The sequence below is a fragment of the Ammodytes marinus genome (genome assembly GCF_949987685.1).
Source record: "Ammodytes marinus genome assembly, chromosome: 13".
Classification (NCBI taxonomy): domain Eukaryota; kingdom Metazoa; phylum Chordata; class Actinopteri; order Uranoscopiformes; family Ammodytidae; genus Ammodytes; species Ammodytes marinus.
Window position 1 is genome coordinate 14,050,837 of NC_137217.1, and position 23,620 is coordinate 14,074,456.

The 23,620-nt window shown below is 40.1% G+C and overlaps 1 protein-coding gene across 1 annotated transcript in view; it reads right to left on the reverse strand.

Moving 5' to 3' along the window:
• Nucleotides 1-242: 242 nt before the first annotated feature.
• The window catches only part of cdkal1 (CDK5 regulatory subunit associated protein 1-like 1), a 239,447-nt gene continuing 216,069 nt past the window's right edge, over nt 243-23,620 (reverse strand). The window contains exons 13-15 of the mRNA XM_080040162.1: nt 19,963-20,046; nt 15,710-15,874; nt 243-2,014 (exon numbers count right to left, since the gene is read on the reverse strand). Coding sequence (XP_079896288.1) covers nt 1,853-2,014; nt 15,710-15,874; nt 19,963-20,046 — 411 coding nt within the window. The 3' untranslated portion in view covers nt 243-1,852. The remainder of the gene's footprint in view (nt 2,015-15,709; nt 15,875-19,962; nt 20,047-23,620) is intronic.

The window sequence follows — 23,620 nt, forward strand, 5'->3', positions numbered from 1 at the left end:
GAAATGTCGGAGCACATGTTGGTACTATTGTACCTCAAAACAGAAAGACATAAGAGAGAAACACAGGCACACTGCATGACAACAACTGAGCTATACATCGCGCTGTAAAGAGACACGGGACTCTCCCATATCAGTTCTATGGGACTTGTTTAATAGTCAAAACTTCAGCAGTTAATAATTCAAATAACCAGTCACTCATAACTATTTGATTCTGTCTTTTATTACACTGTTTAGTATGGTCAATAATACTCATCATCATAAAGGACAAAAACAATATATAGCTGCAAGCTTTTGTAACAATTATAACTATCTAAGACAATATACATACACCATTAGTGGTACACATATTAATAGAGTAGTTAAATTGCTGGTTCACTTCACCTGAATTTGAGAAAGAAAAGAAAATATCTTACCTCTTGTAATGTCTAGCAATGAGAACAATTTGAGATACCCGTCTGAGATGTATTCTGCCACACCAATGCAAGACATTTGGATGATCCATAGATGAATAGGAAAATATATGGACAACCCAGAGTAACAGGGGATAATGTATTTTAAAAGAAACAATGCAGTTTCAATGCTGTGAGCTCCACAAACATAATTCCCATTTGCCTTCCATTGTAACGGCGCAGGCAACAGAAAACTCAGAGGTAGTGATCAGTAAGACATGACAACAGGTTTGTGAGACATCATGGAACAACTCTTGAAGTCACATACCAATGAAAACAAATCACTCTGTGTGTGCAGTGTTCTGAAGGACAAAATAAGGGGGCATTAATGAGCGTCAATCAACAGTCAGCATTGTCAACTTGGCCAATAGTCAGTTTGTTATCAAAATACTTCAACTTGACTTTGATGTATGAGGATAAACCCATATTAATAAAAACACACAATACACTTTTTGAAACACTTTAACAAAAGAATAACATGTTAAAACAACTTTTGTTATCAATGAAAATATATTTTCCTATAGTCCCTAATTCAAAAGTAAATACTTTGAAATGAAGGTTGCACATTACCTTTAATATTAGTATTATACACATAATTACTCTTCTCCACTGAATAAAATAACTATGGTAAGCACAATTCAATCAACCAAAAGGAGAATGGGAATCTATACAACAATTTTTTAAATCTAACTGCTCAGTACATAAAAAAAAAAAAGGTGTCATATATTTCATTGTCAGCAGACTTTGTTCTGGTACAGAATGTGTTCAACTAGTTTAGTTGTGTTAACTTTACTATCTGTAAAACATCTATATAGACCCAAAACGGGACCCAAACATTTTTCTACCAGTTAATGGACAATGTCAGGCCGTTCAGTTACCAATAGACGGAGCGTAACATTTTCCTTTAATAGCCTACACTGAGAAAATGTTCAACAATCATAATGAAAAAAACAAATGAAACAGAATATGTACTCCAAATAGATTCTGATTAAAATGTTGTGTGACAAGGATGTACGTTTAAAAAAAAAAAAAAAAGAAGAAGAAGAAGCTGCTGGCCTGTCATGTCCACACACACTGGCATCACTTTGGAGCAAAATGAGTCAAATGCCAGGTGGCAAACAATTTAATTAAAAAGTTTGACATTTAACTGAACTTAAAATCTCGCAAAATATTCAAATAATCCATGGCTGTGTAGGTGACACTGACTTTGTTCTGTTTGTATCTGGGTTGAAATCAAATCAAATGAGAGCATGTTTCGGGGGATCAAAGGAGACAGTTTTACCACATTATTCGCCCGCTTCAAATACAAACACACACACTGTTTAGCCTCATATGATGACACTGTCCTCTCCCTGGTTGACAACCTCCTTCTACTCTACTCTTCTACTGTAGCTGCTGTACCATCAGTACATTTTCTCTACAACGTAGGACAAGATGGCTGCTACCAGTGTGATCCCCATTATGAACTTCTTCAGGAGTTCTCTGTCCACACTGTAGGAGCCAATCAACACAACAGCTGGAGGAGGCAAAGAGGCGGGACCATTGACGCCATTGGCCAACTGCTCCTGTGGGGGGGAAATACAGAAAGACAACCACATTAGACTGAGACTTAGAAATATGGAGATTTTTTGATGCCTCCATATTTATTATCATTCTACCACTGTAATAACAATACAACGCATAAATACTGACTTTTTTTAAAAGGGAATTTGCTGATTGCTCGGCTCTGCAGAGAAGTAGAGATTCCGGGATCAGATACGAGGGTCTCAGCCTAATCCCCCCTCGCTCTTACTCAAATGAGAACTATTCAAATGATGTCCACTTGCAGTCAAACATGAATTGAAACCCTTTGGTGGTTAAAAATTACCTATTTCAATTAACATGGCAGAGATTGTGTTTGTCATGAAGGCCACCAGGTCGCCTCCTTTGCCAGACATCTCCTTCACAAAGAGACCACTGGGGGCTAAATAGTTCAAATTGGAATGTTAATATCTCCTTTGATATTATGTGAATATCCCACATATGTGTGCAAACAGACACACAGTCTTCTCCCACACATTTGTGGACACGGAGATCATTGCAGCTCAATGCATAAGTCATGTCCGTTATTCATCATTAGAGGGTCATGTTTAGATTATATCAACCGGCCGAGAGATTGTGTTTGTCATGAAGGCCACCAGGTCGCCTCCTTTGCCAGACATCTCCTTCACAAAGAGACCACTGGGGGCTAAATAGTTCAAATTGGAATGTTAATATCTCCTTTGATATTATGTGAATATCCCACATATGTGTGCAAACAGACACACAGTCTTCTCCCACACATTTGTGGACACGGAGATCATTGCAGCTCAATGCATAAGTCATGTCCGTTATTCATCATTAGAGGGTCATGTTTAGATTATATCAACCGGCCACAGTCACAGATCAAACAGAGAGTCCTGAAAAGTGTCAGTTGGATCCAACACTTCAGATGTCTGTAATGGAAGAGTTGGGTTTCATATTTCATAATGTGTTGAAGGGGATGATAGTGAAAAGGTAGCAAAGAGCAATCCTGGGTAGACCACAGCTAAACATGAATTGTCAGAAGGTAAGAAAGAGGAAGAAGAAAGAAGCAGAGGACCAAAATTCTCATTGTGTTGTTTTGAATATATATGGAGTATATTTTGCCACATCCATCAGGCAAATCGTAATTCACTCAGCCCCTCTGGTTCTTCATAAAATAACCATTCATGTGAGATGGTATATAACTTACCCTTTACGGATCATTGCTGGAGATAATTATCTACATTTACAAATAAATCTATTCATGCCACTTGATATTAAGATCCATAGATATTTCAGTGGTGTTATGACTTTGGGGAATTACAGGACTTTATAATTTCTTCCCCCTTTCCTTTCCCTCTTGTCCTTTCACATTCTGTCCCTCTCTCTCTCTCTCTCTCTCTCTCTCTCTCTCTCCTCAGTTTCCTTGGGGGAAATTACTGACACAATAATAAACAGAATTTTAAGATTCACTGATTATAAATTTTGTGGATGAGAGCATTCATAAAACCAGCCATTCGCTTATGCAAATGAGTGCCTTTCAATTACGACGCTATTATCTCTGTGCGAGCAGTTAATGCAGTTTTGGTGGTGATCTAATTATTACAGAGTGCTGTCTATTGAATCAAGCTGATGTGGAGGAAGGTGCACTGTGATATAACGTATAGGGAGGCTCTGGGAGACGCTGAAAACATATGAGGTAGCCAAAGCTGTGACTAGAGAGTGTGTTATAGTTTCAAAGTTTCCATAGCAAGTACAACTTACACATGCAACTTGTTCTTTATATAGTAACATAGGAAATGATGTTGAAAATGTGAACTTGAAGCAATGACTGCTTTGGGGCCGTGTGTTTCACATGATGTCACCTATAGTCAAACATGCAAACGTGAACAATGGCACATTAGCAGAAAATATGCAGTTCACTGAAACGACACTAAAAAGCACCTACGTGGAATGCACCATTGCAAAAATAAGCTGTCATTTTTCAATGGTTAATGGTTTTTGGCTCCGATATATAATTCCGATGGCAACAAGGAATACTGATAACCAGCGCCCCTATTTCTCCCTGGCCCCCCCCCCCCAAGCCTCCCTTCATTGATCATCAGTCAGTTTTGATGACATGTTTATTCAGTTTCATTTTCTCTTGACGTCTGTGGAGTGGGAGAGAGACCTGCGGTGCCATTTCAAGCTCAAGCCAATTGATTGGCAAATAAATAATCCTGCGCAAGATGTGGCTCTTTAATTTGAGCGTTAAACAAATTGGACGAGAGCAGGGAACACTTGTCAACATCTCTGGGTTGGGAGTGAGAATCAATCTGGATGACCTTGGAGGAAATCCTATACGTCTCCTCCATGGATGACAGCTGGGTAAAATGCCTTATCACCTCAAAGGTAGATTATGTGGGCAGATATTGAGCGATTGATCAGCGGCTTTCTAGAATAACCTTTAATCAAGTTCACTGGGGGATAACTGCAAGAGCCTTTGTCTTTGATAATAATTATAAGTAGGTTGACTCTTCATATCTCGCTGTACTTCCGTTTGCTAAAAAGTTCTTATGATTAGAAAACTTAAGGAAAAACTCTGAAATATAATTGAGTTGCAAATTTGGATCATTTGTATGCATATGTTTTGTATACATGGTAGGTTTTTGCATGTAAAAGTCAGTGAATGCATACACGTGTTGCATGAACATGGCTATGCGTGCATGCATGTGTGTGTGTGTGTGTGAGCAGCTGCATAGCGTCTGTCCTCTGCCTCTCAACCCTCGGCGTACCTCCCGCTCCCTTGTCCTCTCTGAATTCTACCTTAGCCACCCACTCTTCTTCCTCGCCGTTGTGTCTCAATGGTGTCCTCTTGTTAGCACGCACAATGCAGGATGGATACTATGACCGACTACGCCTACGTGACACATCCGTGGGTCACTCACGCACTGACTGCAGACAATAGGTGGAGGGGGAATGAGTAACAAGAGGTCTGGCTTATGAGTCCACATTTTGCTTGATGTTATGATCGTTGTCCGACTCCCTAATGGCGAAACCAATACGCTGTTTTGTTGCTGCTTTGATGCGTGAAAAACGATAACGGTGGTGCTTTTTTAGGGTGTACGTCGGTTAACGTGTCATATCCCTGTCATAGTGCACGTGCTGCCCATCAATGAGCCTCTTAACTGTATAAACGTGATCTGTAACACTTTACAATAAGGGTCAATGTATAAACTGTTAGTTACTGCTTAGCTAATGTTTAATAGGCATCAACTAAGCATTCACTTACCGTTATGCTAGGTTAATGCCTAACGAAGCAATGGTTAACTAAGCATATTGAATGCTTTACCAAGCTTTAACTAACCATAAAAAACCAAGCACTAACAGTTAATGAATGCTTAATAAGCATAAACTAACCGTCCATAGCATGAATACAAAATTAACTAACAGTTCATGCATGTACCTTTATTGTAAATTGTTACCATGTGATCAAAATGAATGTAGCTGTTCCTGTCATGGGTTCAAATCACTCATCCAATTCTTCAGCAATAATGTATTTGAAAAGCACTCTTCAGGGAGGTTGCGCTGTCCTTAAATCGTTTATCAAACATTGGCCCATTCATTAGAGGACACATACTTTTATAAGAATGATATTGGCTGCCTTATACACAGAAAGACTTCAACTAAATTAAATTAATAGGGTAAATCTACCGCTAAGGAAGAAAAGGACAAGGATGAATATTTAATGCGAACGGAGACAAAAGGAGTAGTAGCACACTTAGAGCAAAGGGATTCATGAAACGAAAAAAAAGAAAGAAAAAAAAGTTGAGAACCAAAACCATTATCATTCTCTGCACTGACAGGCCAGGTATATACTGTGCCACCTTCTCTATCTATCCATTTGTCTGTCACTCTGCAGGTGTCTTCTAACAACAGGGGGGCCCGGGAGAGAGATTGAATAGTACAGTTAAAAAGAAAAATCTATTACCAGTATCGAGGATAAGTGAAAATCCAAGTGCCAGTAGGTGTGTGTGTCGGCACAGTGGGGGAGATAGGGAGAGGAGGAGTGGAGAGAAGAAATGAGGAGAGGATGGAGAGGAAGAAAAGGGGGGCAGAAAAAAAAGAGAGATGCGGCTTTTTCTATGGTAGTTCACCACCTGCTAGCTGGCATGCTGAGTGCATTGCATATGTCTGCGAGAAATAAAGAGTAAGAGCGATGGCATTTGTGAGTTAAGTGTGTGTGTGTGTGTGTGTGTGTCATGGAGGCCTTTGGTAGATAATGGCTATCTGCTCTCAGTGGTAGAACAAAGCAAAGTAATCCTACTTTAAAATCTTCTTACACAAACAACAAGGGTGCACACTGGCTAGCACACTCTGTACGTTTCACTAAGGGTCCAGCAGGACTCTCAAATTCCTCTTTTTTTTTTACAATTCCACAAATTAACCTTAAAAAAAATAAAATAATTGGCTTTGGGGTCTGGTACAGGCTCGGCCAACACATCGACATATTCACACAAAGATACACGTGGTGACATGCACACCATCGCCGCCTCATCACCAGAGCCAGAAAAAACACAATACACAGTGGTCACATTTCTCACATGATCCTCACCAGCTGTCAGAGTCACTCTAGACACACACACAGACAGCGTGGAAGTGGCTTAAGTGTGTGTGCGCGCGTGTGTGTGTGTGTGATTAAACCGATCGTGTAACAGGCTCCTTAGTCACGGATGGTTTGCCAAAGTCACAGTGACAATCACGATGAGTTGCAGCTGTATGTACAACTGGACAGAGGGACGGGAGGGGGAATTTAATCTTTGAGATATTTACTGATACAAAAAAACAATGTTTTTGTTCAAAACCGTGGAAATGATGACAAGCGTTAGGTTGGTGAGTGGATGAAGATTGATAAAGCTGGATATGAAAAAAATTATAATAACAAAAAGGGGAACAGAGGCTCAGTGGGGAACTGGAGTCATGTTCTCTTTCTGTCTTCCTCTTTTTATCTGTCATCTGAAATGTACCTAAGCCTGCAACTGTAAAAGCCTCTGACACGGCACAATACATGGGCGTACAAGTGTACACACACACACACACACACACACACACACACACACACACACACACACACACACACACACACACACACACACACACACACACACACACACACACACACACACACACACACACACACACACACACACACACACACACACACAATAACACAGTGTCAAGTTACACTTTGACACCACTCTTTTCTTCATGACGAGACAGGCAAACATCATCATCATCATCATCATCATCATCATCATCATCATCTTCAACCGCTTATCCAAAATCGGGTCGCGGGGGCAGCAGCTTGAGCAGGGAACCCCAAACTTCCCTTTCCCGGGCCACATCAACCAGCTCTGACTGGGGGATCCCGAGGCGTTCCCAGGCCAGTGTGGAGATATAATCTCTCCACCTAGTCCTGGGTCTTCCCCGAGGCCTCCTTCCAGCTGGACGCTCCTGGAACACCTCCCTAGGGAGGCGCCCTGGCAAACATAATGACTATATATATATATATAGGTGTACTCACACAGACACACACAAAACACACGTTTACATAAGCATACAGAGTTTAAATCTTAATTTCTTTTCTATTTCTCAAATAAATCTGAATATTCCATAAATGTCAATTCAACCATAACATGATGTGTAGTTTGTGCAAGCCCACTTTTTTTCCACTGCGCCACAGAAAGTGCAAAATTACAGTCAACAGAAGCAATAAACGCATGAGTGCTTCTGCTAGTGTCTGCAGGCCATGGGCATGGAAATCAATATCTTCAGGTCTATCTACCATAAAACAATCAAAAAGTGAGAAATGGTTGCTGTTTGCTTACTCTTATTCAATGTGGTGTTACTGCGGCGTTGCTTTTAACTGCTTTTTGGTCTCAGCTGCTGCTTCCAGTCAGAAGTCAGTGAGGTGTATGCCCAAACCAAGCACTTATGTGACATCATTTCGGGGCATAATCAACTCACAGTGATACTATATACAATTAGATTTATTTTTAACATTATACATCGTAACATTAAGTAACCTGATGTTTAAAATAGCTTTTAAAATCAAACAAGCCATGTGCTGGGGAGTAATTCCAGGAAATGTGTCTTAGTTGATAAAGTAGTTTGGGATTAAAGAGGGCAGATTCCATTTCTCAGTTGGGTCCCAATACTGAAACAGGTATAAGTGAATATTGCTGCCTATTGTGGGTACCATTAGCAATATTAAAAAAAATCTTCTCTCGTATCAGTCTATATACACATCCAGAAATCTAAACAGTTGCTTAGCCAAATAGGAGAGGGGATAGGATTCTAAACATCCCAGCCTGATGAAACTAAAGCTTAGGGAATGTCTTAGGGTTCACCAAGGCTCTCGTCATGTTGTCCAGTTCAAATATAACTGGGAACATTTGCCTATAGATTGCTAATAAAACTACTCAACAGACCACTTTTCGCTGAGATGTACTGTTATGTGAGAGATGGGTTGTAAAGCAAGTTAACCTTCTTTCCCAATCAAATACTATTCCAATCAAAATAATCAACTTCAATAAACTTCCACAAAACTGCAGCTGTAATAATGTTGAGACAGTATGGTGTGCTTAAGAGGAAGGTTACATTCAAGATCAAATAAAAACAAAGCCATTGGGTGACTCGCCTACTAAAGCTCGGAAGAGTTTGTTTACAAAGCTTCTACTTGGGAGAAGTCTATTTTTACGATAACGTGAAAGAAAGAGACATGAATCACTCAATAACTAAACTTGTTTTTTTTTTCTTCTTCTTCCCTCAAACAGTGTTTGGCTTTGTTGTTTACATCTTCCATGTGTGCTTCAAAAGCAACGCCTCAGAGCAGGGGGGGGCATTATAAACCCTCTGACATTTCAAATAAACAGAACACAATGAGCCTGTGTGATGCCATTTGACATGTTAGGTAAGAATACTGAAAATAGACGGGGGCCTGATATTTTTGATGGCTTAACATTTTTTTTCTTTTGTTACTGCGACTTTGGTTCTTCAATATACACAAAGTGCAGGCCATGTAATACAATTTGACGTGCTAAATGAAATGCTTAAAAATAGCTATGCAGGCCGTTTGGTAGGGGGAAAAAAACAAATTATATATGCCACTAGAGTAAACAAAGTCATGCAAAGGCTAAGCAAAACCCTTTGACATTTAAAAAAAAACAAAAAAATTGTTTAAAAATGGATTTGAGAGGATTAACTGTATCCCAACCAGAAAAGACAAGCCTAATCTTTGTCTTTTTGTTATTCTACAGACAATATAGATGACAACATGTGTGCATAACGCAACATCAAAGCAACAATCCATAACAGCTTCATGTTAACGTGGAACGGTTCAATTGTTTGGGGAGAAATACAGATTTTCTATGGAGTGGTATGCCTGTGTGTGTGAATGTTTGTGTTGGTTATGTGTTTGTGCATTTCGTCTACATAATGTGTGTGTGTGTGTACATCCAGGGTCTCATATTGCCTGCGGCTAGGAGTCCGCCACTCACACCAGGGGGGTGATGTGCATCGCTGTATGTGTGTATATAAATGTGTGTGTACAAGCTTAAGTTTACCATTGAACCTGTAGTGTATGTCTCTGGGTGTCTGTTTATGTACTGTAAGCATTATGATGCAAAGTACAAGCAATCCCACCCACTCAGCCTATGCAAGAATCCATAAAGATACAATTATAAATTGACCGTACACACATGCGCGCGCACACACACACGCGCGCGGAACAGGACACGAATAACACAGAAAACAAGTAAATAGAGAGGAAGTGAAGAAGAAAGAAAAAGAAAGAAAGAAAAAAATCTCCTTTTCCTATTCTGCGTTCCATACGAACCGTCAATTATGTCTTAAGGAGGGAGCAGGGCCTTTCTCTCCTCCCTCTCCCATTCTATCCCTCTCCTTGAGAAAGTATGCTGCGAAAAGAAGCTGATTATTGGATGGCACTCAAGCTGCTTTCCTGTCTCCTGATCTCTCCGTCTCTCTCTCTCTCTCTTTCATTCTTGCTTCATTTTCTGCCCCCCTCCCTCTCTCTCTCTCCACCTGTCCCTTCTATCATTTAATTTCATCTGACGATGAGGGCTGGTGAAGATATACTTTCTCTTTTTTCCTTTCCTTCACCAAGCTGTTGAGTGCTTTCTGTGCTATTGTGTCCAACTAAAAGACTCATTACTGTCCTTCCCTTTCTGCAGAAAGTGCTGTTTCTGTGAATGAAGGACATATATATATATATATATATATATATATATATATATATATATATATATATATATATATATATATATATATATATATATATATATATATATATATAGAGAGAGAGATAGAGAGAGAGAGAGAGAGAGAGAGAGAGAGAGAGAGAGAGAGAGAGAGATGTGTAGAAAAAGAGTCACCAGAATAGGAGATGTCATCCATGTCAATAAAAAGCAAATTTTTTCTCCCTGGGAAACCTTGGCCTTGTTGCATGGAATGAAATGGCCAAAACATCCTTTCAAATGAACATGCCACATATCACACAAAGGTATGAGGTAGAAGGAAAGAATGAAGGAGAGGGACAAAGTCAGGCTGAAAAACAGAAAGCAAAACAAAAAAAGGAGGGGAAAGACGGGGAGAACAAAGTGGACAGAAACCACAGAGATGGAGAAGAAACCTAAAAAGAATAAAAAACAAACAGAATGGGGGAGAGGGGGGTTGGCAGGACCGAAGGCCCCATACAATCTTACCTAAGTGAACAAAGGAAAAACATTTAGAAAGACAAAATGTTCTTGTGCTCAAGGGTGTAACATCAACCATTTAGTAGCAATGAAGTAGCAAGAACCCTTGTTAGTAGAGTTAGGTTTACCAATTAACAAGAACATACTTAAAAAGTATGTTCTTGTCATGCACAGTGGTGTGGTGCACTGTAGTTTATTGTAGTGGGTACTGGGATGAAGAACCAATACTGCAATTTTATTTTCACATTTTGCTGCATCTGGGACATGCTGCACATCTTTTGTGTTTAAAGCAGGAAGCTCTATATAGATCTATATGATTATGATTATGATATATTTATAACATATTGCTCATGTCATGTCTATTAAAACAGCATGATGGTGCTTTGAACAGTCTCTCAAACTGACAAAGTTTTTTTTGATCACAGTCATATCAGCTGTGTCTTCAGACTGAGATGGCGTAAATTACATAAATGTATGCAAAAAATATTCTTATTCCTACATTGATGCTCTAAATGACAATAGAATTGTTCGGTTAAATGACATTTAATCACAATATAATATAAACATATAAAAGGTATGCCATCTTAATAACTTTTTTAAAAGGCATCCACGATCTACAAGGAAATCTATGTTTTGCAAGACTAGTGACTTTAGGTATGATTGGCTAAGAATAAGCAGGGAGTGAGGGGTTTGGGTGGGTTAGAGAAGAGACATTGAGACACTCCACATTTCAGCAAAGTTTAGTCCATTTGCCCCCAGATAACTACTCAACCATCCATCCATAATTCCTATACCTGTCTATACATACTGTATATATATTCATTATTCACACATCCATGCTATTGCCGTCTAACCATCACAGAGTGCATCCAAGACACCAAGCACCCATATATCTATCGGTCCACTTTCAGGTCCATCCATTCCACAGCTGTCCACACAAGCTTTCACATTTCACTCCCCTCTATAAATCCATCCATCTATCCATCCGGCCATATCGCTCCATTCATTCCCACACACATAAGGCAAGGATGCTGGCTGGTGTGCAATCATCTCTCTCTCTCTCTCTGTCCGTGAAATGATAGATCTCTCACTTTGTTCCTCTTTCGACAAATGGATGGACATCACAGGCCTTAGTGGGTTCAGCCTGCCTATCCAATCAGCCACTTATCTACCACTCTCTCTTTTTCACTCTCTCTTTTTCACTCTCTCTTCACGACGCTCCTCTGCATCTTAGATGAAACGACAAAGCAAGGACTATCGGTCTGTCTATCAGCTAGCCAGTTATCATGGAGCTCATCACACATGCTGTCTCCTCCTGCTCCTTCATTCCACGCTTTCTCTCTCGCTCTCTTGCCGAAAGCCTGTAATTATAGACTCAGCTGTAAGACACGGGGCTGAGCATCTACCGGCCCTCTCTAATCACTCATTCATCACACACACACACACACACACACACACACACACACACACACACACACACACACACACACACACACACACACACACACACACACACACACACACACACACACACACACACACACACACACAGCTCAGTGTGTGGTGGACTCACGCGGAGACTCATAGAGAATAGCTGCTCTTTAAATATGTATAGGACAGCAGCCCCTATTGTGTGTGTGTGTGTGTGTGTGTGTGTGTGCACAAGTGCGTGTTCTCAGATAAGTGCATATATGGGTATGCCAGTGTCAGATTGCATTCAATGCACTGATTTAACTGCATTGAGTGAGTGCATGCGTATGTTCAGTTCAGTTATAATAACATTAGTTAAAGGTGGAGTCAGGGATTCTGGAGAATGCTTTTAGACAGAATGAGTGAATAAATCCTCACAATCCGCTTACCGTCCATACTGTGTGCACGCTGAATTGTTTTTATGTTTTAATACACAGCCTAGGGTCTGTAAAAGGCACGTTCCACGCTTTGTTTACATACCAGTATACAGAGCCTAGGTGTAACAAACAGCTGATTTTTTTCCAGGGCACACACAGTACGGACAGGTAGCGTGAGGAGATATTTACTGATTTTGAAAACAAGCGTACTCCAGAATCGCTCACTTAACCTTTAATAAATAACAGATGCTGAACAAATGGCATGCACATCTCATATACCAGAGGCCTGTACAGACTGTAAGTGTGTATGCATGTGTTGCTTGCAGATACAGCTGTGTTTCCAAGCCATTAGGACACTTAGCTATTAGCATTGTGCTCCAATCATGTGCTATCATTGAACACCCACAATGCAGGTCATAAAGACTATGGATTACAGATGAGCAGCAGGATCACTTGACATAACAATATATTAACTGCCAGTATGCTGTGGAAAGCAGAGATAAGCATCAATACATTTTTGTAAATCCAGATATACTACTGTCTATCAACAAACACTGAACTGCCAGTCAACCTGTTTGTCCATCTCTCTCTCTCTGCATTGTTGGCCTACATTCATTCCTGACTCCTGCTCTGATGCTGTCACATTTTTAACCCAACCTTAGAAAGTGCACATTTGGTTTCACTCTCTTTTGTTGCTGTTGCCATGACTTCCTTTTGCCGTGGCTGCCAACCGTGTAGTAGGCTCAAACCATTGCACCACTGACTGTACCCATATACACAAATAGCCGTAATACATTTTATACACCCCCCCCACCCCCAAAAAAAACCCCAAGGCCTCATGGTTTCACTCAAGGGTGTAAAACAGACACAAACTGAAAATGTGCCCTCTTAAAATGTGGTGGAGATGATGTCTTTGCCTTTATTTTCTTCTGAATAAAACTCCTGAGACACATAGATCTTATAGGACTGGAAATAATTAGCGTCAAGAAATATCTGAAGAAAGGTATTTGAAGGTATTATTAGGACCAGATAAAGTGTGACAGAAAATAGTTAAGAAATTCTGATGTGTGTGTGTGTGTGTGTGTGTGTGTGTGTGTGTGTGTGTGTGCGCGCGTGCATCTTTATAAATCTAACTGCAGGACAGTACATGTGTTCCAAGACAAATGAAGGCCTGGGCGTGCTGTGTAAGAATGTCGAAGAAAGTTAAAACAGTGCCAGTGTAGGGGGAAAGAAAAGGAGCCAGGCAAACCAATGCTAGCGTGCGTGTTGGATGTGCTACAGTTACAGGCTTTATGAGGCAACTAGTTTTACAAGGTCTAGGCCCCGCTGCTGAACTTTTCATTGCTAAGTGACGTGTCCCTTGGCTTGCTGTGAAACCTCTTTTTCTTTCTTTCTTATCGCATTCTCTGCCATCCATTTTTCTCTCTCTCTCTCTCTCTGCTTGCTTTCCTCTTCATCAGTGTCCCCCTCTCTCTTGCATGTCTCTGTCTGTTCCTCTGGTCCCCTCCCTCTCTGTCTGGCAGTAAAGGCTGATGGAGTGTGAAATTAGAAAGTGTATCATATTCTGCTCTGTGGCTCCATGTCCTGAGCTATAAGCTATGGCTAGTCAGAGTGAAAAATAACATGCAGTGAAACAGATACATTAACATGGTGTTGGTGCTTGTGTGCGTGCATGTCTGTATGTGTGTGTGTGTGCGTGCATGCGTGTGTGTGTGTGTGCATGTGCTGGGAAGGAAGACAGAGGATAATTTAGCCAGCCACTGCTTATCTTAAATTACTTATCTCACGCCTGGTACACTGGTGATTTTCTACAAACTGCAGCAGCGAGCATGGATTAAAAATGTGGACAGACACCATACAGACAGAGACACACGCGCACACACACACACACACACACACACACACACACACACACACACACACACACACACACACACACACACACACACACACACACACACACACACACACACACACCTCATTCATTTGCTGACTGAACAGAAATTTGAATAGCCTATTGTTAACACAACTGTTTTGATAAGGAATGACCACACTGAGAGACTTTGACAGAGCAGTACAATATGACCTCTCATAACCTGCAAAATGCGAGAGGTCTCGTTCACTTGAATACATGTGCAGCAGATAGACAGAAGCACACTCATATACAGTATACACACACACACACACTATATAAGCATCTGATTAATGGTTGCTTGCTCTTCACCAGTATATAAAAAGGTATATCCAATTGATTTGAAAAACATCAAAACAATTATTCGCCCCTTAATCTCTGTGGCTGAATAGAATAGCAGAAGTCATATAACGTATTATTTTCAACATCTGGCGCTCCTATTACGATCCGACTGCTGGACCAAGGTAAACAATACCCAGTTTGTATCATATAATTAAAAAAAGCTATCTCCTGAAGTGACTTGCCATACCATCTCTTCAATCTTATGGTGTATTTCTCATTCAATACTAAATGTGCCTTTTGAAAACCAGTAACTCAAAATGCATACACTTTCATTAAAGTAAAGGAATGTCATCGGAGTTGAATATTAATTTGCAGCTGATTTAAATTGAATCGTTTAGTCTTGAAAGCACATTAATTCCTATTTGTAAAAAAAATAAATCATCTTCATATTGGATCATAGACCATGAATCAAGACATCTGTCAGAACATCTGAAAGGAATAGATACTCATCTATACTGCATGCATGTGTGGAAGTGTGTAGAAACCCGAATGTCTGCATTAGCCAGGAAGGATCCCTTTATTTTAACTCTCCATTCCATATGCTTACCTTTATGTCAAGAGATACAGTTGTTGTGTGTTACCCCTTTTCTTTTATGCCACCCAGTATATTCTATTTAAAGTTTATTCTATGTAAGTAGTTTACAATAATCAATATTACTTGTGTTCAATTAACCATAACGTGATGACTGTGTTAACATACACGTATGAATTTGACTCGCTTTGCATTTGTTTTGATGTCACTTTCATTTACAGTGTTGTTGTGATGATTTGGGGACACCAAATGTGATTCTAGGGCATTTCACATAATAAAAGTGTTTGCAGGCATGTGTGTGTGTGTGTGTGTGTGTGTGTGTGTGTGTTTACCTGCGTCAGGCCCGACACCTGTCCTTTTTGAAGCGGTGCAGCAATGGAGGGAGTGAAAGGCTTGCGGTCTTCTACTGGTCGGCCTTTGAGGAAGTGTTTTCCCGCTTCGTAGATGTCCACCTCAATCATCTTTCCTTTGAATTCAGCCCTCATAGGTACCAGCACCTGTAAACCAGGAGCAACACATCATCATAACCGGTGTCACTGCAGATTTTGAAAAAAGTCTGGAAACAAAATATCTATTATTTAACATTGGAAGTTACAAGGTGTATATGAGGTACAGGCCAAAATGAGCGTGTCAAGATGTGCTGCTCTAGAAAGGCAAGACAAACTCTCGACTTTCTATAACCGTTTATCCCAGTGAATAATCAACCCTCTCTGCATGTTTCTCCACATCTGTCAATTGCATTCTTCAATTAAATGCTGCTCAAATCTTGTTTTCCCCAACGCTCTCCCAACACATTATTGTTATTTTGCTAGTCCCTCCCTGCCTGCTTAAAAAAACACAGGGCTGGGTGTTTTCAGATCCATTTATGGAAGCCCCTCAAGGTCAAAACACTACTGCAACAGCTGTGAGATAAACCAGAGGGATTGGCTGGTTTTGTCTTATTATTTCACCATGGCAACTATACAGCACGGAAGGGAAGAGAAAAAAACAAAGAATTATAATTATAGCTTAGTGGGGAAATTGAATTTGATCTTAATGACTTATTCCTGTAAATAAAGATCATATGCAAATGCCTGTCCTTTCAAAACAATGTTCAAACTAACCACAACCGTTGACATATTGACAATGATGTATAGTATTCCATTACTGATTTCCTTTGGTTTCTTTTTGCTCTCAGATTTAGTGTTCTCTGTAAAAACTAATAGAGTAATTGGTGTTTTGATTAATGGCAGGATTTTAAACTGGAGTCTTAGAGGCTTATTATAATTTATAATGTATTAAGGTTTTCTTTGTAATTATCCCATGTTGTTCTATTTCGCAAGTAAAATAAAAAAGGCTCCCCGTATGCGAAGGATCATCTTAGGATTTGAAAAGTGATGGTATCCTTTCTGAATTAACAGACATGAACATAGGCTAACAATTAAGAAGAAGAACAACAGCAGTGGTCATTTCCTTAGGAAATAGTTATTAAATGAGTACACAAGTTTAAATGTGTACGTCCTAGGTGAGCATACCCATGACAAAGGCATTAAGAAAAACTATGTAAAAAGTGTATTATTTGCACTGATGGTCCCTTTTGCTGTACTCCATGATCATCCGAGGAAAAATTCAACTGTTCCAGAAATATTGAATGTTGGAATGCTTATTAATGTAATAGGAAACATTGTATTTATCTTGTATTACTCCTGTATGTCTAAGGTTAAATTCCTCAAATGTGTATTGAAGAGTACTCAGACTGCACCTCCCCAACCCCGCCCCCTCCCTTGGATACCCCCCCCCCCCCCTGCAACAGTAAACAGTCTGTCACTGAGCCCTCCCCCACGCCCACCCCCTCCCCCTCCCCCTCACCTGACTGCCAATTGAAACACACAACACTATTGTTGATGCTGAGCTGACATGTATTTAAGATGTGACTTGCCATCTGATCGGGGCCATTCTTCTCAGAAAGTCATCGCGGGGCTTGCTGGGTCGGATGGACCTCCATGTTCTTACTGGATAGAACATGAAGCCTCTGTTGTTTGATTGAATACTCTTTTGCTTGATTATTAAATACTCTTTGCTTGATTATTACAGCCTTATGATCTCACTTTCTCACCACAATTCCTACAAAGTTCCTTGTAGCACCTTTAAATACAATGAGCAGAGGGAATTTATTGTATTTCCCAAGCCCATTTGAGTAGTATTGTTTGCGTACTGACTCGGACCATGTGGTGGTCTGTCTAACCATTACAGCACTGTGCAGGACTTAAGCTACTGACTGGGCCCCAGAATAGCATGTGAACCCGGTTGGAGGCAGTGTCTTACTACTGTGATGGCTCAGTGTTAACCTGGCTCAGTGTTAATCCGACAGTCTCTATCCAGCTGCTAGATTATGAGAGGAGATAGGGAGAAGAGACCAGACAAGACACACACACGGCCAGCGCAACACCTGCCTAATCAACACACCTGCTGCTCAACACTCTAACCACTGTGAGGATGTGTGTGTGTGTGTGTGTGTGTGTGTGTGTGTGTGTGTGTAAGAGAGAGAGATAGAGAGGTAAAACAGCAGGGCTATGGGGGAGGTAGGTGAGTGTGTAGGTGAGGGTCATTCGAGGCCCATTACAGGGTGATTAAATGATGAAAGAGCTTGTCCGATTTCATTGGAACCCCCCCCCCCCCCCCCCCCACTTCTTCACTCAGACACACACATGTGGGTTGGATCCCTTTTATACCCGTCAGGATAGATATCCATCTATCTAATGTTGTTAAAGTGAAACCATTTCCTCACACTCACACCTCTCTCTACCTTATTCCACACTTCTCTCCACCCACCCACGCACCCAACCCCACTCCACCTCCTTCTGCCCTTTTTCTTTGATCCCACTTCTCCTTTTAATTTCTTTCCTGATAGTCGGCTTCCCCATATTTGCCCTCAACTGAACTGCTCTATGTTTTGATATGGAGTTCTTAGAATAATCATAAGCATACAAGTGAGGAAGAAAGACAAGAGGTTCTCAAAATACAACTTGCACTTTGAGTCAGACCTCTTTAATGTGTGTAAATGTGTCTACAGGATATGTCCCGTGGATGCGCTGTAGACATATAGTACACATGATATGGGGATATGTCTCCCAAAGGGGGAGGGGGGGGGGGGGGGTGTACGGATCCAGGAACATGTAAGTACATAGTGTTTTCATGTTCCCTTTTTCAAGTCAGAGAGTGATTTAAGGGACATGCCAAATACTTAATGTTCAAAAATAAATGGGACAGGGGAAACATCAAACATGCTCTCTCTCTCTCTCTCTCTCTTGAGGACAGTCAACCGACCGACACACATGAAATACATGCCTGCATAAATGCACACACATGTACACACGTGCGCTGCAGGAGCATGCACTGGCACACATTCACATACATGAACCGAGTGACACTTGTAACTTTAAGTTTATAGCCCGCAGAAGGAGGTGCAAAGGAAGGCGGAGAGGAGGGGAGAAGAGCAGAGGGAAAGTGGAAGGGAGGAAAAAAATTATTACCATCCTCCTGCCCTCCCCGCTAATAAAAAGCATAACTTCAAACATGTTTCTGATGATGGTTAAAGCAGGAGGAAATTGATTTATTTGAAGATGTTTTAAAGTGAATTTTTCACAGGTTGAGAGAGGGTCTTTGAAGCCATGCGGATGTGTGTGTATGTGAACAGCTGTGTGTGTGTGTGTGTAGGATGGAATGTTCATGTCTTTAGGGCTGACCTTAATGTTAATACAGTAAAAAGCAAAAAAAAAGTACTGCTGTTATCAGCCGCCAAAATGCTCTCATGACCACCGCAGGGTGTGTGTGTGTGTGTGTGTGTGTGTGTGTGTGTGTGTGTGTGTGCGCGATTTAGATAACCTACTTTAGTGAATACATGCTTAAGCTCCTGACACCTGCTGTGAGTACTTCTGTGACATGCAAAGCAAAGCCTCTGATCTGATTTGCCAAGTGTGAAACTAAGGAAGGGTTGGATTAGCTTCACATGCAACAAACATTTTCATCGAATGCAGAGTAATGTATGTTAGAGATAGAGTGTGTCGACCAACAAAACTATTTTCAGATTAATCCAATGCAAAGGGGCAAACATAAGCAGACAAGGTTAAGGAAATAACTCAAACTGCTTTCACATTTCCTTCAAGGGTAGTTCAAATATATGAACTACATTTTTAGTATATTTCAATTAGCTGTGGTCAAACATTTTGGTTACAGATTATGCATCTTAGTCATTTTTCGATGTACTTTAACAATCAGGGTTCAAACACCTTCTTAAATATCAAATTCAACAACTAAGTTCCACTTAAATTCAAGAAAGTAGCACAGCACAGTTTGAAACGCAGATCAAGGTTATTTATTGTTACAACAATGAGTTAACAGACAACGCCATTTGGCACTTTCTCCAGACAGGTTGTGATGACGGAAAGTAATATATTTAGTATAAATATTAGGTAAAGAAGAATTCAAAATAAATTCAATTTCTATTACTGCACAAGCTATGTACATTTTAAAAAGCATTTTCAATGACGTTCAAGACCTCACTCAAAACACCCAGACCATTGGGAACCCTGAGCAATTGTCTTACCTGTTCGTAGCACTTGTTGTGAGCCACATAGTACTGGGCATCAAATGACTCCTCTGTCACCAACACATGTTGCCTCTGCCCTACCTGCACACAGGGGCAGAGAAAGAAAGAAAAATTTTAAGATGTATTCAGCTCAGATAACAATTATGAAATATACTAATTAACTAATGATACACCATCTGTTCATGCAGCATTTGTTCAAATGTGTAATCATCTGCAGATGTGGCCATATGTGTATGTGTGTGTGTGTGTGTGTGTGTGTGTGTGTGTGTGTGTGTGTGTGTGTGTGTGTGTGTGTGTGTGTGTGTGTATGCGTGCATGTGCAGGTCCATAAGATAACCAAAACAAGAGGATTATTATGCCTAGCGATCAGTAAGAAGCCACCTTCTCTACCTTTTCTCAACTTTCTTTTCTTTGCACCAGTCAAAAGTTTGGTCTTTTTAGTTCTTGCCAGAACGGGTACATATTAAATTAAAAACAACTGATAAAGTGCAGAGTAATTAGGATTTAAAATGTATATATATATATTTTTTTGCCAGCAATTCATTAATTGGATTTTATTATTATTATGCTAGACAATTTTTAGATATTAGCGTTTTCTGCTTTAAGTGAGCTGAACATTTTTCATTGCATAATGAAATTCCATCTGCTGACACAAGTCTGCAGATGGAATTTGATCATATAAAAACACTCAAATGCGTATATTAGTGTATGTAGTAATTGGCTATGGGCTGAATGCTTTCGTTGCACAGGCAGTGTGTAGGAGCTGTGTCTCTTCTTCAGTATCAAATCAACGCAAGTAAGCTGGCTCGATCATACAATACGCTGCTTCTATTCATCAAGATCCCAATTCAATCAAAGTTTTTCTTTTTCATGTTTTTCCTGTAAGTGCAGTTCACCATTCAATTACAATCTCAAGGTTCCTGAGCCACTTCAGTTTTAGCGCTTTTGCTGTGAGGATACAGAGTACTATTGAACTGAGGCCCATTCCGAATAGAAAACCGGATAAAAGAAGAAAAAACAAAAACAAGGATGCAATTCAAATGCTTTCAGGAAATAGTCTATTCATGTCATCGGAAAATCAAATACTAAAACAAGATCTCCCAATAAAGACATTAAGTATATTTTTTTGAAGAATGTTTTTGACTTAAAGCCTCTGGAAACCAGCTCTTAAATAGTAAAAAAATCCATATCAAAGTTATCAAAAAAATCAGATTGAGAATAAATGTTCATAAATAACATAAAACAAAAAAACTGCTTTTTAAACTCCAGACCGTTTGAGGGTACTGTGTGGGCGTGGCCGTATCAAACGGTCTCCATGGCAACAGTTATTGTTGTTATAGAATGTTTTGGGCAGAGAACTGCCACGACTGGCTAAAAATACTAATTGTGTAATAAGAACCCGAACATGGCCTGCCTCTGTAACGTTTATCAAACTTAAAGGACATTGTCTCTAAATTGGATTGATACATTTGCCTAACTCTTTTCAGATGCTTACTGTCATGCAACTAACTCCCCATATTCATTTGGGATGGTTTGGGTTTACAGGGGCTGTAAAGAAAGTGAAAGAAAATGGAATAGGATCTCAACAATCCATCCTTACCAACATTTGACTGTGCTACTTTATTTTACATTGCTGTGGATGGACAAAGTCAACACCTTGTTGTTAAAGCACCTCCTGACCTAAAGTGTCCTCAGATTGAAGTCCATTCTTCTTGGGTGCATTTAGCACATGTCAGTTGCAACCAGTGCCCTAGTTGAGATACACATCACATTTATTTTGCCGTGGCATCATCATGGCTTATAAAAAAATCAACGGTAAAAGTTTAGATCTCAGCCAAGCATTTCAGGAAAGAGTGTTGCGGACTACATAACCCAGCTGGTCTCTACAAATCACAAACATATAGCAGAACATGTTGGGAACAGAATGTACGGTAGGCTCAAGGGGCAGTATTTTGCATGTTAACTCTGTCAGTGACGAGCCCTGTACTGTAAAAAACTGTGCTGACTGATCATTTCCTTAACAATATGTCAGAGCCTTAGAAGTCATGGCTTTGACACATTGCTCAGGGTGTTTCCATATTTTTGCAGACACCCATCTTCTCTGCTCTTTTCTTCCCTTCTTCCCGTCCTCTGGGCGTTTTGCTTTGTTGTTCATGCCACTTTTCCTTCCACTATAACTCCTTCTCATCCTTCTCTCCTTTCTTTTCCTTCTGATTTTTACTCTGTGCGGGTACATGTGTGTGTGTGTGTGTGTGTGTGTGTGTGTGTGTGTGTGTGTTTCCTACACAGGCAGCACCTGCACAGGCATGCTGACAGACTTACAACTAGACCAAATAAATCACTGTTTCCAGCAAACAGCAATTTTACAGAAAGAGCGGGTGAAGAAAATAATTTCCTCTGAACATTATTATTGGATGGAGAAACATTTGATTTAGGACTTTTATTTGCTACTTTGGACTGAAGACAGATGTCTCCACTGTGAGCCTTCAATCTCAAACACATGAAGAATGCTATTGTCACAGCGTTGAACATTATTTACAGAAAATAAAAACGTTGATGTTTGTCTTCTAGACAATTAAAATATACAGTATACTCGTCCATTGACATTTTATTATTCTGTTAACCGCGGACTAATGACTATAATTTGTTTAAATTTGTTCTCATTTTTCCCATTGACAAATGAATCACTTTGGGGAAAAATACAACTAAAAAATTAACAACATATTTGCTCATTCTTAAATTCAGTTCAACAGCAAAAGCGCAGAGCAGTTCTCTTTCTGAAATGGTCTGCAAGACAGAAGTCCGCAATTACCAAAGTTTTCAGTCGTATACTCTGTGAGAGATGCACTGAAAGAACTGTAAAGCTAGATGTATGTATGATGCAAATTGGTATGGATCTGCCTGCCTTCATAACTAACTAATCCACACCTCAACCACCAGCCAGGAGCAACAATCTGGGATTAATCCTAATATGTTGACTGGACCGTGAATAAGAGAATGAGAAGTTGATGAGCTGCACACACTACCTATGCAGCACACACCATGAACTCTGTATGCAATGCATCTGTATGCAGTCAGTGTGTTGGCTTGTGTGACTGCTGGTCTATTCCTTGCATATCTATCTGCATATGTGAGAGTCTGCATGGAGATTTTGTATTTACTCCCATCTGTTGATAAGTGACACAGAATACCAAACAAGGCATATGTGTGCGCATGCCTATATGCACAGTGAGACGTGTATCAGATAATACCACCCCATCATACACTGCAGCTGATCCACGACAGATTTGTGGGATCCTGGGTTTAATTGATAATTAATCCACATCATAATGAGGATAATGAGAGAACTGTGGCTTTGAATTGTAATCTACGTTTTCATCTTTCATCACTAAAAAAGAGGAGAAATTCAGTGGAACGTCATCGAACAATCTTTCACTGCCTCGTTGGCCTTCTTTTTTATTTTCTTTTTCTTTTTTACAGCAGTCAGACTGTTAGAAGGAATTAATTATAGAGGAGCTAATAGTTTAGCTATAGTGTCGAAGGAAACAAACAACAAATGAAGATCTAAGACTCAGATGGTTGAAATGTATGAAGTGAGTGCTGTAACAACAATGAGATGTACAGTGGGACACTAATTGAAGCAGTACAAATTACA